This window comes from Rhinolophus ferrumequinum, chromosome 11, assembly GCF_004115265.2.
Source record: "Rhinolophus ferrumequinum isolate MPI-CBG mRhiFer1 chromosome 11, mRhiFer1_v1.p, whole genome shotgun sequence".
Lineage (NCBI taxonomy): Eukaryota > Metazoa > Chordata > Mammalia > Chiroptera > Rhinolophidae > Rhinolophus > Rhinolophus ferrumequinum.
The window spans coordinates 28302133-28316418 of record NC_046294.1 but is presented as its reverse complement, the minus strand read 5'-3'; the positions used below and the strand labels follow the sequence as shown (position 1 = coordinate 28316418).

The 14286-nt window shown below is 33.8% G+C and overlaps 1 protein-coding gene across 3 annotated transcripts in view; it reads left to right on the top strand.

Moving 5' to 3' along the window:
• Positions 1–13791, top strand: part of METTL15 (methyltransferase like 15) — a 162448-nt gene extending 148657 nt beyond the window's left edge. For 2 of the 3 annotated variants that reach the window (XM_033121443.1, XM_033121441.1), the window contains exon 7: positions 12677–13791. In XM_033121443.1, the coding sequence (XP_032977334.1) occupies positions 12677–13122 (446 nt within the window). In that variant the 3' untranslated portion in view covers positions 13123–13791. Of the gene's footprint in view, positions 1–900; positions 1314–12676 lie in introns of those variants that run through there. The other variant, XM_033121444.1, reaches the window with a different exon arrangement.
• Positions 13792–14286: the final 495 nt, after the last annotated feature.

Genomic DNA, 14286 nt, shown 5'->3' with positions numbered 1-14286 from the left:
ATATTCCTTTAAGCCCTTGAAATATTGTTTTTCAAAATCGATACGCATCCTTCTAGAAACCAGAAGGCCTCACTGGATATTAACCAAAGCATTGCTTCTAGAGCAATTTAGTAGGATAAAGCAAGGAGAAAAACAAAAGATGGGAAGGAGCAGTCCAATATTAGAATTGGATGTGGTAGAAAAAAGAAGACATTTATAATCTGTTTTCATAAAATCCGTATGCTATTGACCCTTGGAGAAATTGATCATTGATTCTTTAATTCAGTTTGATAATCTATGAGTCTTTCAACAAATCTGTTATGAAAAAAGGATAACACATAATCCCTGCCTTCTGGAAATTTATGTTTCAGTAGGAGAGATAAATGTTTTTTGTTTTTATCATTGTAATACAGTTGAGAAGTATTCCATTGCAGGTTAAGTTTGCTACAGGAAGGCAGGCAACTTTACCTTGGAGCATGAGGATTAATTATGAGTATGTGCTGACCTCACAAGAAAAAGAGGAGCCTTGTTAAATACCTCTTCCTGTTACCATCTCCCAACTCCGGAAGTATAAATGGCTTAACTCTGAGAGCAGTATTGCATGCCCTGTAGACTATTCCTAAAGTTTCAAATAAAATATCTTATTATGGACCTTAAGTATGCTAGAATCTTCTACTTAGACTTCTGCTTTGTGTTCACAGTATCTAGAAAATAGGTCTCCATCCCTTCTTAAAGATTCAATAACTAAATTTAATATTGACCACTAAATAGGTAATAGGAATCATGATTCAATTTGAGCTGTCTCGTCTATGCTAAGCATTTTAAGGCAGGTAGTTTAGAATTAATTTTATTGAAAAATAATGTATGAAAAATATCAATCCTTTCCTTTAATTCTGAACCGTATTTCTTATTTCATCTCAGCAGGTAATGTTCCTTGTTACCTTTCCTGCTCAAGCCTACAACTTGATTGTTCCCTATTGTATGAAGATTTGTAAGCCTCAACCACCCATAGTGAGATCATGTTGTCTTCAGACTTAACCTGGTAGGAGCTGAGGATTAGATGAGATTCTGAAGAAGTTTAAAAAGAACCTCACTGAGTAAAGCCAATTTTATCCAGAATGATTCAAGTTCACAGATTTTAATTAACAGTTTGAAATTTGTAATATTACTTGAATTTCAGATGAGTGAGAACTTAACACTATATTAAAGGAGCCCAGGCAAAAGGACACGAGTTGCGTCACAGAGACTTATTAAATGTGATGGAAATTCAACAGACGAATGCCGGCAAGCAGGTGCAAGAGCTGAATTAATTTTTAAACCCTACCACTCAGGGAGAATTGCAATGCGTCACATCGACAGCCACAGCACATTGCTAATTTCATTCACAAGCTTAAAAATCTCAATACATTTAAACATGTGAATGTATTAAATTTTAAAAAGTGTAAGTAGCATAAGGGTATCCCAGAACTAAAAATGATAATTTCTCTCTGGGACTTAAAGTCATTTATCTAGCCAGAAGCATGGTGTGTTTTTATGAATGAAATCTATCTTACCACTTCCACATACAAATTGAGTTCTATTATTATATGTAGTGCCGACTGTTGCTAAGCAAGGTTTTTCTCTTACTTTTAATATGACATGAGTCAGAGGAAGACTGAACACTCACTGACATAGTTTCTAACTTCTACTGTCGTGCATGAAGGGCTTCTCAATCCATGCTTCTGATGGTGCTAAGTGGTGATGATATTCCTAGAGTTAAATAAAAATACAACAAAACAACTAGATGATGTAGAGCTGTTTTGGTGATTTCCTTAAAGGTGGTATGTTGTAAGCTGAAAACTCACTATACTAATATTTTCACCAGGAATTTGGAGTTCCTGAGGTATTTGAGAATTTGCTAAAAGTCCTGGAGTATTTCCAACTAAAATGGCACATGCACACAAAATCTTACTAAGATTTCAGGGAGCTCATGCATTTCCATATTCAGAATACTGTTAATGGTACATCTTGATCTTTGTCTGAAACTAGAAGAGTATCTCTTATTTTTTGGATTTTTACTTGGGAGTGGAGATATAAAGGAAAATAAAAGTTTTTGGACCTTTTACAGCCTAGTAGAGGTTGATAGACAAATAGTGTAAAGTGGTAAATAGTTTGATGGGATATATACAAACAGGTCATTGCAAAAGCTTCCTGGGAAAGATGGCACTTTAGTGATTATTAAGGATGAGTAGACGTAAACTGTAAGTAGAGGGAGAAGGGCATTCTAGACTGAGAATGAGAGCAAGGAGCATTGCTCTGACATTGCTAAAATCATGTGTTTACAAGAAAAACATAACAACAAATGTATGGAAAATCTTTCATTCTTCTCTCAACATTACTTAAGAAGCTCTAGAGAAAAAAATAGAAGGATCTGGGTTTAAGTTTCCAAGATATTAGCCATCTGATCCCTTTATATCTAATTGTACAGAAGCTTGTCACCTCGTTTTTTGTAGCTGTAGAATATTAAGCACTCATTTTTTGAACATAAAAACAACTGTAAATGGCCCCCTCCTGGCAAGTGAGTCAGGAAAAGCCCAGTATACACTGCATTGGATGAGTCTAGATTCTGAATCAAAAACATGGTAATCACTACTTGCCCAAAAGTCTTTTGATAATGGCACCAGTAGCAACTGTTTCTTTTTTAAGCCCACTATCAAGAAAACTGATGAGAAAGAGAGACAAATTCATGGTCTAATAGCCGGAGCTAACAATGCATTATTTTCAATAGAACAAAAAGGACAAAAGCCAAAGGTATTCATTACCGTTCCCAGGGTAAGAGACCAGGGCAGTTGCCGCCTTCACCAGATGCGAAGTCTCTAGGCCTGACAATACACATCTCCCCAAGGGAAATGTGGTGAGAAAGCCAAACTCTTGCAACTTGATGCAAAGTGACTTGGGTTCCATTACAACATCTCTCAGTAAAAGGCTATTCAGTCTCAGAGTAAAGATTCCACACTAGTTTTCTCCCAGAAAATGAGATTGTTATATAAAACACCAGACATGGAATCAGAGCTTCTGGAAATCACTCTAAACCATTTGATTTCATCTTAACTTCCTTAAATTCTAATCAGGAAAAAGGAGATGATATGGTTTAGTAAACATACCATCTTAAAATTGTTCCCTTACTTTGGGCACACTTAAAGACAAGAAAACTCAAGAACACCCTCAGAGTTTGAAAAATTACAAACTATTTAATAAAATAAATTTGTTTTAAATGAACTAATGCTGATCTGGGCTTCCCAGTGTATGTTTCTTGGGTGAACTAGCCAGAAATGTTAATCCTTTTTCTGGGGAAGTGAGGTTCACTCTGTATCACAAAAAAGGGGGTGTAAGGATGGGCTTCATGTTAAAAAGAGCTTAGTTTCCATTTGACTCCTATGAACTTGGCAGGAGACATTTAACCCCTCGATTTTTCAACTTTAAGTGGAAATAACGACATTTGCTTCTTACCTCTCAGAATTACTATAGGGATTTAATAACATAAGATACGTCGAAAGTGATTAACACAAAACCTGCTTTTTGTGTTATTATCTTAAGTATGTTACCCAGAAAACATTATATGGAATAGATAGTTGTTATTAAAAATTAAAAGTTTCTGTTTCCAAAAGGTTAGAAATGCTAGGTCAATAGTTATCTAGGGCACTGTGGGTCTACCAAAACTAGTGTTGCCTGCTGCATTTCTCAAACTCACTTGCCAACAGACACGTTGGTGTTTGGTTGGAGATGGAAGGTGCTATAGTTCACAAGGTCACTGTTCCCCAGAACAGTAGTTTGGAAAATGTTGTCTACATGCGGGTCAAGATTCCTTTTTCTCTTTCAGTTTTCTTAATAGTGTGTACAATCCTTCCTTATAAGTCTTCTCCCAATATTTACATATCATTCTCCTCATTGAATTTCTTGAGGGCAAGAACTATGTCTTCATAAACGTTTTAATCCCCATTGTTTAGTACATTGCACATCGCAAATATTGACTAAATGAATCGTGTATTGTTATACAGGATGTAATTACTGAATGTTACCAAGTATTGTTGGTGCCAGTTTTTATCTGAACAATTTCTAGTAGCCTCAGATTCCATTCATTTAATAAATGGACTAAATATACTGGGTTTTTCGTAGCTGTGAAAACAAAGAGCGTGGTTTAAATGGACTCACAAATACATTTGATATTTGTGGAATTATGCTTAAGAAAGAAGATAACCTGTGCAGAAAGGTTTGCTCCATAAAAACTAAAGCAAAGGAATAGAGAAAAAAAAAATGTGCTTAAAAATGCCAGAGTATAAACTGCATGCTGAGGTGGCAAGAGGAATCTAGAAATTTAATTATGAAAAATAATCTCCTGGCTAGTTAAATGAACCTGGAAGGTTTAGGTTAATGAAATTAGGGTTCTCACAATTCTTAGCATCAGTTATTAAATGGTCAATATCAAACTAAAGTTAATAATAATAAAATAAATGATTTCTCATTCCTATGCCATGCTAAGTCTTCGGACTTTTAGGGCCTAAATACTACTTTGTAAAGTTAGAGGTGTACCATTAATTTATGTATGAGAAAAATTTTATACTTCATTTTGGATGCTGAGGTTGTTTAATCTGATGCCTAAATCCAATGTACATCAGTCAGACATTTCAGAGGTTTTCAACAGCCTTCTAGCCCACCTACTCTATTAGTCTAGAATGAAAGTATAATTAGTTTGGCAGAACCTTCAAATTAATATATCAAATTCCCTCATCACCTACTCCATTTTAAAACTGTGAATTGTAAGTAGATAAATGTATAAGTGACATACATAAAGTGACTACTTTATGCCAAGTATATGCTAGGCATTCCTAAACATTTCTGTATTTGATAAGAAGTGTTATCATCTCATCTTCCAGTAGGGAAATAAGCTCAAAAGTTTTATTGTCTCACATCAAAAATAGTAAAAGATGTGATCGTTGAATCAAGTTTCCTCTTTCTAAAGTTCAGTGCCAATTCTACTACACTATGTTGTCTTAATATAAGTATTGTCATTTTTTATGCGTTTCCATAGAGACAATTATTAGGTTGGTGCAAAAAGTAATTGCGGTTTAAAAGGTTAAAAATAATTGCAAAACCACAATTACGTTTACACCAACCTATAAAATGTATATGTATAAACATAGTGCTTACCAATAGCCTGAGCATGACTTAGGTGAAGAAAACTGTTAAACTTTAATGAAGGACATGTAAAATATTAATTGGTATACTCTGTCCCCTGGATGGTTTTGATATTATGATAGTGTAAGTTTTATCCAGATCAGTTTAGAAATTTACTGCAATTCCAATCACAATATTTACTAGGATACACTTTATTGTTTCTAATTTTAATTTGGAATTATAAATGTGTGAGAATACCCAAGAGAATTTCAAAAGAAAGGTAATGGTGGGAGAGGGACTTACGTCCCCGACCGCAAAATGTGCTTGGAAGATAAAAAGAAGTGATCATCGGGTATTGGCAGGAAAATGGAGAAATACACCAGTGGAACACAGCTGAGAATCAGAAGGAGATCTGTTTGCATATAAAAATGTAGCATATAATGAAAGTGTTACTTCAGCTATGTAGAGAAAAGAATGTACTGTTCATAAATAGAACAATTAGCTATATAGTTTTTTAAAAATGAAGTTAGATCCATACCTTATACCACACTAAAAAATAAATTGTCTGTGATTTAAATACTTAAATATAAGAAATAGAACCAGAAGTATACCAGAAAAACATAGAGTTGATTATCTATAATCTTGGAATGGGAGAAGCCTTCTTAAATTTGATAAAATCTAAAAGATATGAAAAAAGTCTGGATAGAAATTTTTATAGAGAAATTTTTAATTTTCTATATTGCAGAAAAACTACAATGTGAAAAGACAGTCACAATTCAACTATATATGAGAGACAAAGGGATATTATCTTTATGTTATAAATAGTTCTTCCAAATCAATAAAGGTAAAAGCAACATCACATTAACTATATGGACAAAGGGTTTGTTCAAGCAATTCATAGCTGAAATCAAATGGCCATTAGATTTGAAAAGATGCCCAATTCTGCTAATTGCCAAAGAAACACATATTAAAACAACTATACGCTATTTGCTACTATTAGACTCTCGTCAAGGTTAAAAAGAGTGACAGTTTCTAGTACTAGAGAGAATCTGGGGAGATGGACTCTCTTGTATACTATTGATGGAAGTAAATTGATACAATCTGTTTAGAGAGTAAATCTGGAAGTATTGATCCAAATTTAAATAGGCATAAATAGCCTTTGACCTCACAACTCTAATTCTACTCTTACAGGTTCACATACAGTTACAAATATTTTTCCTAGATTGTGACTGTCCTTTTACTTTGTAGAGTTTTTCTGCCATGCAGAAATTTAAATGTTCAGTTCACATGTATGCTGCAGTGTTTTTTTGGGTTTTCAAAATTAGAAAACATCCTAAATATCCCCACTGCGTTGGCAATATGAGCTTCACCAGAGTAGAGACTGCCTCAGTCTTAATTATCATTGTATCCTTAGTTAGCTGGTACTGTACTTGAAAGTACAAATTGTTGAATGAACAAACGAGATGAATTATAGTGCATCTATATAACAAATTATTCTTTAAAGTAAGGTAAGTAAACAGCAAGGTGCAGGTCAGTATGTAGACCATCCCCTTCTCACAAAATATATGTACATTTATATATAACATGTCATGGATGTCTGTTAAGAAAAAAGCTAGAAAGTAAACCTGTTGGTTGTCTCTGGGGTGGAGTTTTTTAGGAGTAGTGACATTAATGCTTTACTTCATATAAAACTGGTAAAATATATTTTTGATTTTTTTTAACAATGATACAACTTTAAAGTACAAAAGGCAATCATTTCTTCAATGCACTAACTCTTCTTGGTGCAAAGAATTCATAGCAGTGAACCAAGTCTCTGTTTTCACTGAGCGTATACACATATTCTGTTGGAGGAAGACAGATGGTAAACAAAAAAATATTTGTCCTTGATAAGGTATTATGAGAAAAAAATGAAACAGTATAAGGAGACTCTAGTACAGGATACTATCTTCATAAATATAGTCAGACTTCCTTTCTAATGCTATGATGTTTGAGATGAGACCTGAATGAAGGAGGGCATAAGCCATCCACGTGTGTGAAGGCATATATTCTAGGTTCAAGTCAAAGGGTCCAGACAGGACCATGCCGTGGTTCAGTTAAGCATACACAGCTCGAGGTCAGGAGATGAAGTCAGAGAAATGGTAGCGCTAATAAGCAAAGGTTACATATGACAGGGACGTTTGGCCAAGGTGAGGACTTTAATTTCTATTTCATGTGATAGGAAGACACTGGTCATGTTGAACAGTGGAATGGCATGATCTAAATATTGTACAAAAAGGATCAGTCTGGTGGCTTTATAGAAAAGATGACAGCAGTGGAGTTGGTGAGAAGTGGTGGCGTTCTCTGGACACATTCCAGATAGTAGAATTGTCAGAATTTGCTGATATGAGAGAAAGGAAAGAGGAAGGATATGAAACTTTCAGGAACCTACAACATACCAACAACAGCAACCTGACCTGGAATGGAGAATGGGGATCTTAAAGGAAGCCGAACTCTTTTGCAATCTTCTTGAACAGCTAGGCTCAATCTCTGATGTCATTAATATTCCCAACATTATTATGAGAGAAGGAAATGCTAAATAATGTCCCAAAATTATACTGAAATTAGAACTTATAGTGTGTTTACTGTACCTTTACTTTTAAATGTACATTTTAAAAAGTATACTTAATTTGGAAACATCTTGATAGTAACTTCTTGATAGTAAATGTATATTAGCTTTTAATTTCTTTTTGTAATCAGTTTTACTGACATGATCTTGCTATTTTAAAGTATTAGGAGGAAAACGGTTTGGTTATTTTGAAGAATTGAGAAAACTTGTGGTTTAGGATGTCATAGGCATTAAGTGAAATAAAGGTTACGTAAATTCTCAACCATATTGTGCATTAATTTTGGGGGGCAAGAAAATGAATTTAAATCACAGAAGATCCTCATGAATTTGCTTAAACATCAATTTCCAAATTTTACCATTAGTTTCTCATGTCTTATTTTATTCTTTAAAAGAAATATGTGAAAATAAAATGTACCTTGTACATTTGCTCACATCAGATAATAAGGACTTGCAAGCTTGCATTTCCTAAGGTTAAAATTACTTGCAGGTTCTCTATTGCATGTGCAAATAATTGGTTCATTAAAGACATTCCCAGTCAGCATACAGGTATCACTTAACACATGCAAACAATTGTACTAAAACAATAAAATTACCAGTAAATTTGAGAATTCAGTTGCCCTATTAAAGTTATAATTTTGTACCCACAATCACATTTGGCCAAAAAATAGCATATAAGACGGAGTCTATTTTATGACATTAATTTTACATTCTGTTCATAATGTTTTCTGTGACTAAAAATATTATGCTCTTCTTTTAATCACTCATTGATGTGATAAATATTATACTCATCATATATCTATCCAATGATGTGGATGAAATTCTCTGTGGTAATGGTTCTGGATTTTTATTTATTTATCCATTTAGTTTTTTGGTGTTTTTTTTTTTTTCCATTATCTATTCATTATCTTTTCAACAATCATTTACTGAGTGTTTACTATAGTAGATTTTAATCTTGGCTGCAAGTCAAAATCCTCTGTGAAGCTTTTAAAAGTAGTAATTCCTGTGTAATAAACCCCTGAAACGAATTCAATAGGTCTGGACTGGAGCCAGGCATCTTTATTTTTTTAAAAGCTCCACCGGTGACTCTGTTGTACAGTCAGGGTTTAGAATCATAAGCTTCCCTGTTAAGTACGAGGGATGTAAGAGTGAACAATAAATAGTTGCTGTTCACAAGGAGATCAGAATCAAGTGAATCCGACAGAGAAGTAAACTAGTAATTACAGTAAAGCGTGATGAGTGCTACACTTAGGAGTAAGCACACCTGTACCCACCTAGAACTAATACACATTGGCCCAGTGTTCACTAAATCCATTGATGGCCTTATAAAACACGACAAGATTTTCTCTCAGTATCAAACCAAATGGCCCAAATTGTGATCGAGCCCATATTTTCTGTCTTACCTACTCTATGCCTTAATCAAATGAATTAGCCATTCAAGATTCTGTGATTAAACTCAGGAAATGGAAAAGCAGAGACCAGTTTCTATTTTTGATAACAGGATATGGGAGATGAGAAAGAGGTGAGGAAGGACTGCAGAACAGTGAGCTCCTCAAGGGCAGGGGCCAGGCCTCACTAATACTTTTCTTCCTAGGGCCTGATTCAGAGTGCAGCCCATAGGTAGGCACTGGATCTGGTGTAGTTTTTGAATCTTTTTTTTCCTGGCTACTTGTAGGCAGATGTCCCTACCTTGTGTGTGTATACCTAAGACAACTGTCCCTTGCTCTCCGACCAGTGACTTTCATAAGGAAGCCCATTATTGCTACCTCAGAGGCACAAGACATTTACTGATTGTCTTTAACTTTCTAATTCAAAGAACCTTGCTTCATCCTGAATAGTAAGATTGTCTTTTGTTGTTGTTGTCATTTTGAGTGTTTGTACCATTGCCAGTTGATGTTTTGTTTTACTGCTTTAATTTCTATTACCATATGCTGTTTTATATTCTTTTGTTTCTTTTTTATTTCATTTTACACAATCTGCATTGACAGCCTTTCTTCCTGTAAATTACACACACAAAAGTGCCACTATAAAGGCACGGTGGCCCTGGAAATTGAATCTATCTAAAAAAAGGCAGGATATGTGCCTTTGATCCCCAAAGCAGCACCTAAAAGCTCCTCAAAACATGTTGCCCATTGCAGTCCCTTGTCATCTCCTGGTCTCTAAAGATAGGACCTGAGGAAGTTGACTTGAGGAAATTATTTTGAGGACACCCACTGGACGTAGTCCAGATTAGGATTCCCGAAACAAAAGTAAAACAGCCCTGAAGAAAAGTTTCATGGATTGGAGTTAATCCTGTTATCTTCAGGACCATCCGTTCCTAAATATAAATGAAAGCTCTTATTTTCTTTTTCCATAATGTGACATTGGCAAGACCTAATTAGACCTTATAAAGAAAAGTTTGTCTCATCACAGTGGGGTTAATCTATTAGCTTCAGATTCATATATAGTGTGGATCTACCTAATGTGAATATGAATTATATAAACTTGAAATTACATCATATTAAATATTAATAAAGTCTCACTTTTTGTGAATAAAATTAAAACAGATTTCCTCAATTAAAGGAATTAGTCAGGAATCTTATAGATTCATAGCTAGCTGGCTGAATGAATTATAAACAGTAATTCTGCCATAGGAAGGTGCCATTTTAGCTAGTAAACAGAAATGCCACAATACTTTGTCATGTCAAATGAACTAATGCTGTTGTTTATACCGTGTTTCCCCGAAAATAAGACCTAGCCAGACAATCAGCTCTAATGCATCTTTTGGATCAAAAATTAATATAAGACTCGGTCTTATTTTACTATAAGACCAGGTCTTTAATATAATAATATAATATATAATATAATATAATATAATATAATATAATATATAATATAATAAATATTAGGTCTTATTTTACTATACTATCAGACTGGGTCTTATATAAACTTTTGCTCCAAAAGACGCGTTAGAGCTGATTGTCCGGCTAGGTCTTATTTTTGGGAAAACATGGTATTAGAACTTCTGTGGTGATTTCAAACATTATTTTGTCATTTTTATCATTTTCTATTTTCATTAGTTTTCAAAAATACCAGGGGTGCCAAAAAGATGTATACAAGTACACCGGTCAGTGTTGCTCAAACAGTAGTTCGCCATTTTCAGAAGTGTCTGGATGCTGATGGTAACCACTTTGGCACCTCTTGTAAATGCAGAAGTCTAACATGATTTGTATTCAACTTTTGTTATTGGTATATATTGAGTATTACAATTTTAATAGTTTTTCTTTCTTAAAATACGTACTTTTTTTGGACCCTCTGTATATTCAATGATAATATCAAGCAAATATTTATTAAACTCTCTGCTTTTCTATGATTTCATCAATTTAGTTAACATATAGCCAGGCACAGCTAATTATGTGCTGTTAAAAACCACATCTTCGAATATGTATCTTTAAAATGTGATAAAATGCCAAGAAAGCTAAGCAATTACTACATTGAGCCATGCTTTTAATTTCTATAAAATATTAGAGATAATATTAAGAAAAGAATGTTTTAAGCATTAAAGCAAAAATATCCTATAGTATTTGTTAATTCATATGCTTCATGAATGTTTACCTCCTATTTTACATTAAATCCATGTACAATAAAATGTATTTTGTATTACATTTCTCCTTTAAGAAAATTAGTGTTGAATTATGCACGGTTTGAATCATACAAGGTATTCAGGAATGCAACCTTCCTGAAGTCTCCTCTAAATTCAGGTTCTAAAATATGAAGAATTCCATGTTTATTCACATACTTAGAATGTTTTGAAACACATTTCTCAGTGACCAAACTGTTTCTCTGCCAAGTGGAGAAATTGAATAGTAAATGGAAGGGAGTATCTTCCGCTTTGATTTTGACATTATGTTTGTGACAGACCTGGTTGTTGGAAGATAATTTCCCTAGTGGCTAACATTTTCAAGCCTTTCAGCAAAGTAGGTTTTATAGAGGAAAGAGTGAACCCTGATACATTATTTCTTCTATTCTCTGATCCAATTCCATAAGAATATTAATCAGGTGTGTCTTAATGCGCTTTGCTACTGCACCTCCAAACTACTAAAATGTGAACTAAGGTACAAACCTTGTATAATTTACTTTGCTGTAAGAAGCATGCTAAGGAGTCCCAAGTGCCAGGACTGCAGTCATGCTTTCAGATCTTCATTCCTAGAAAATCTGGACTGGAAAGATTACTTCTCTATGGGATAATATTCTCTAGGAATGAGCTCCTAAATCAAATAAAATTTTCTGTATAAATGCATTGAATATTATGCTTTAATATCATATTTGTGTTCCAATAGGATAAGTCTAAGATAAGGTTACATTTATTGATTTGTTTAAAAAATAAACGTTTTTTGTTTATATTGAAAACTAGATGGGGCATGTCTGGTTCAATCTGCTGGATTTAAAATATGTAGATAGCATACATGTTTATTTGCTTCTTTTACATATTCTAAATACAAATCCATTATCAGATATATAATTTGCATATTTCTCCCATTCTTTGGGTTGACTTTTCACTTCCTTTAAGTAATGTGTTGTTTTTATTTGTTGTAGTCAAGATTTTTCTGATTATTTTTTGCTTGTAGTAGTTTGATTATAATGTGCCTAGGTGCAATTTTCTTTGTTTATTCTATTTGGGAGCCATGAACTTTTTGTAGCAGAGAGTTCTCTTTTTTTTTCTTCTCCCGTTTGATTCCATTTCTTTTATGAGTTATGAAAAATGTTTCTGACACAATAGTTTTAAGCCATGTTAGAATGCTTGCAAATAAAATGGGGAAGTTTAGATGAAATGCCACAATTTTCTAAGGAAATGTGGTTCCACAAATCTATACACACACGCAACACAACCCAGTAGATTTATAGTGGAAAATATTAACGTTATGTGTCCTCTTTTCCTGTTTTCACAAAATCTGTTCACAGGTGCATTTCCTCCTTCTGCTATTTATGCCCGAAAAGACTTGCTACAACGATCTACCCATATTGCTACCAAGACTTTCCAAGCTATTCGCATATTTGTGAACAATGAACTCAATGAACTTTACACAGGACTGAAGACAGCTCAGAAGTTTCTGAGACCTGGTGGTCGCCTTGTTGCCCTCTCTTTCCATTCACTGGAGGATCGCATTGTCAAACGATTCTTGCTTGGGATAAGCATGACAGAAAAGTTTAACCTAAGTGTTAGACAGAAGGTGAAACAAACATCACAGTTGAGTTCAGATCATGAAAACAAGGAAGGAGATTCTACAGGAAGGGCCCCTTTAATGTGGGAATTGATACACAAGAAGGTACTTACTCCAGAAGAACAGGATGTACAGGAAAACCCCAGAGGGCGCTCAGCCAAGCTTAGAGCAGCTATCAAATTATGAGAAAGTCATTATCATCTGATCCTTCAAGTTTTCCCTCACAGTTTCTCTTAGTTTTTTCTTATGATATTCCTGGACAGCTTAATACAAGGAAGTATGGAATACATATAGGAGAGAGATGTACTACATAGGTGTGGAAATTGAGGATATTTAGCTTTTTTTTCTCTCCATTAGAAAATGTAGGAAATACTAGCATGACACAGAAAGTTCAACTTAGGGAGCAACAGCATCTCAAAACTGGATTAATGTGTTGATTTTAGCATTATGTTTGACTTTTGAAGTGCAGTCCTTTCTCTAACCAGGAAATTAAAAAAAGAATACTAGGTATATTTATCTAAATATGTAAACTTAAGCTGTCAAAAGAGAGAGATTATAATTACATGTACATGCCCTAGATTCTGAATTTACCGGTAGATATCAGATTTGCAACAGACTTTCTGTGGCTCAAATACTTAATAATGATCATGGAATGAATTTTAATTTCCCTAATTGGCAATAATTGATATCAATATCACTGTAACTTCCTCAAATGTAAGCATTATGTATTTTTAACTTTTCAAGTATTATTTTTATAGTATTCATTGTTTTAAAGGGATTTTTCCTTGTTTTATGTATTGCAAAGTAAAAATGTAGAATTGCTGTTACAGCAATTAATAAATTTTATAAAACTTAGGTTTAAATTCAATTTTATTTATTTTAATTATAGCCCAGAATGTCTTTGAGAAATAATAAAATCTTTCATCATTTGAACCCTGCATATTTTAATTGTACTATGCAAAACAATTCAGCCAAGCCTATCTGAAATAGAAAAGTATATGATATATTCCAAATGCTAAAATCAATGCACCCTTAATGTTTTTACTTATATACGGTAACTATAATTGTAAATGTTTATTCAAGAGAGGTTCACTGGGTAGAGGATTTTTTTAAACAAATTGATAAGATTGATTCATAATTCACATGTTAATTTTTTGTGCTTAAATGTGCACTTCTAATTTATTCAGTTATTCAGCAAGTACTGAGCTAGTCAGAGAAACAAAGATGAGTAAAACACACGTATCCCACAGTACCTGTCCTATGGAGTTTACAGTCTAGTGGAGGAGAACGATGGTAGTTAAACAGTTACTAAGTTAATATAAAATTGACATAGTGGTAAATGCTACAGAG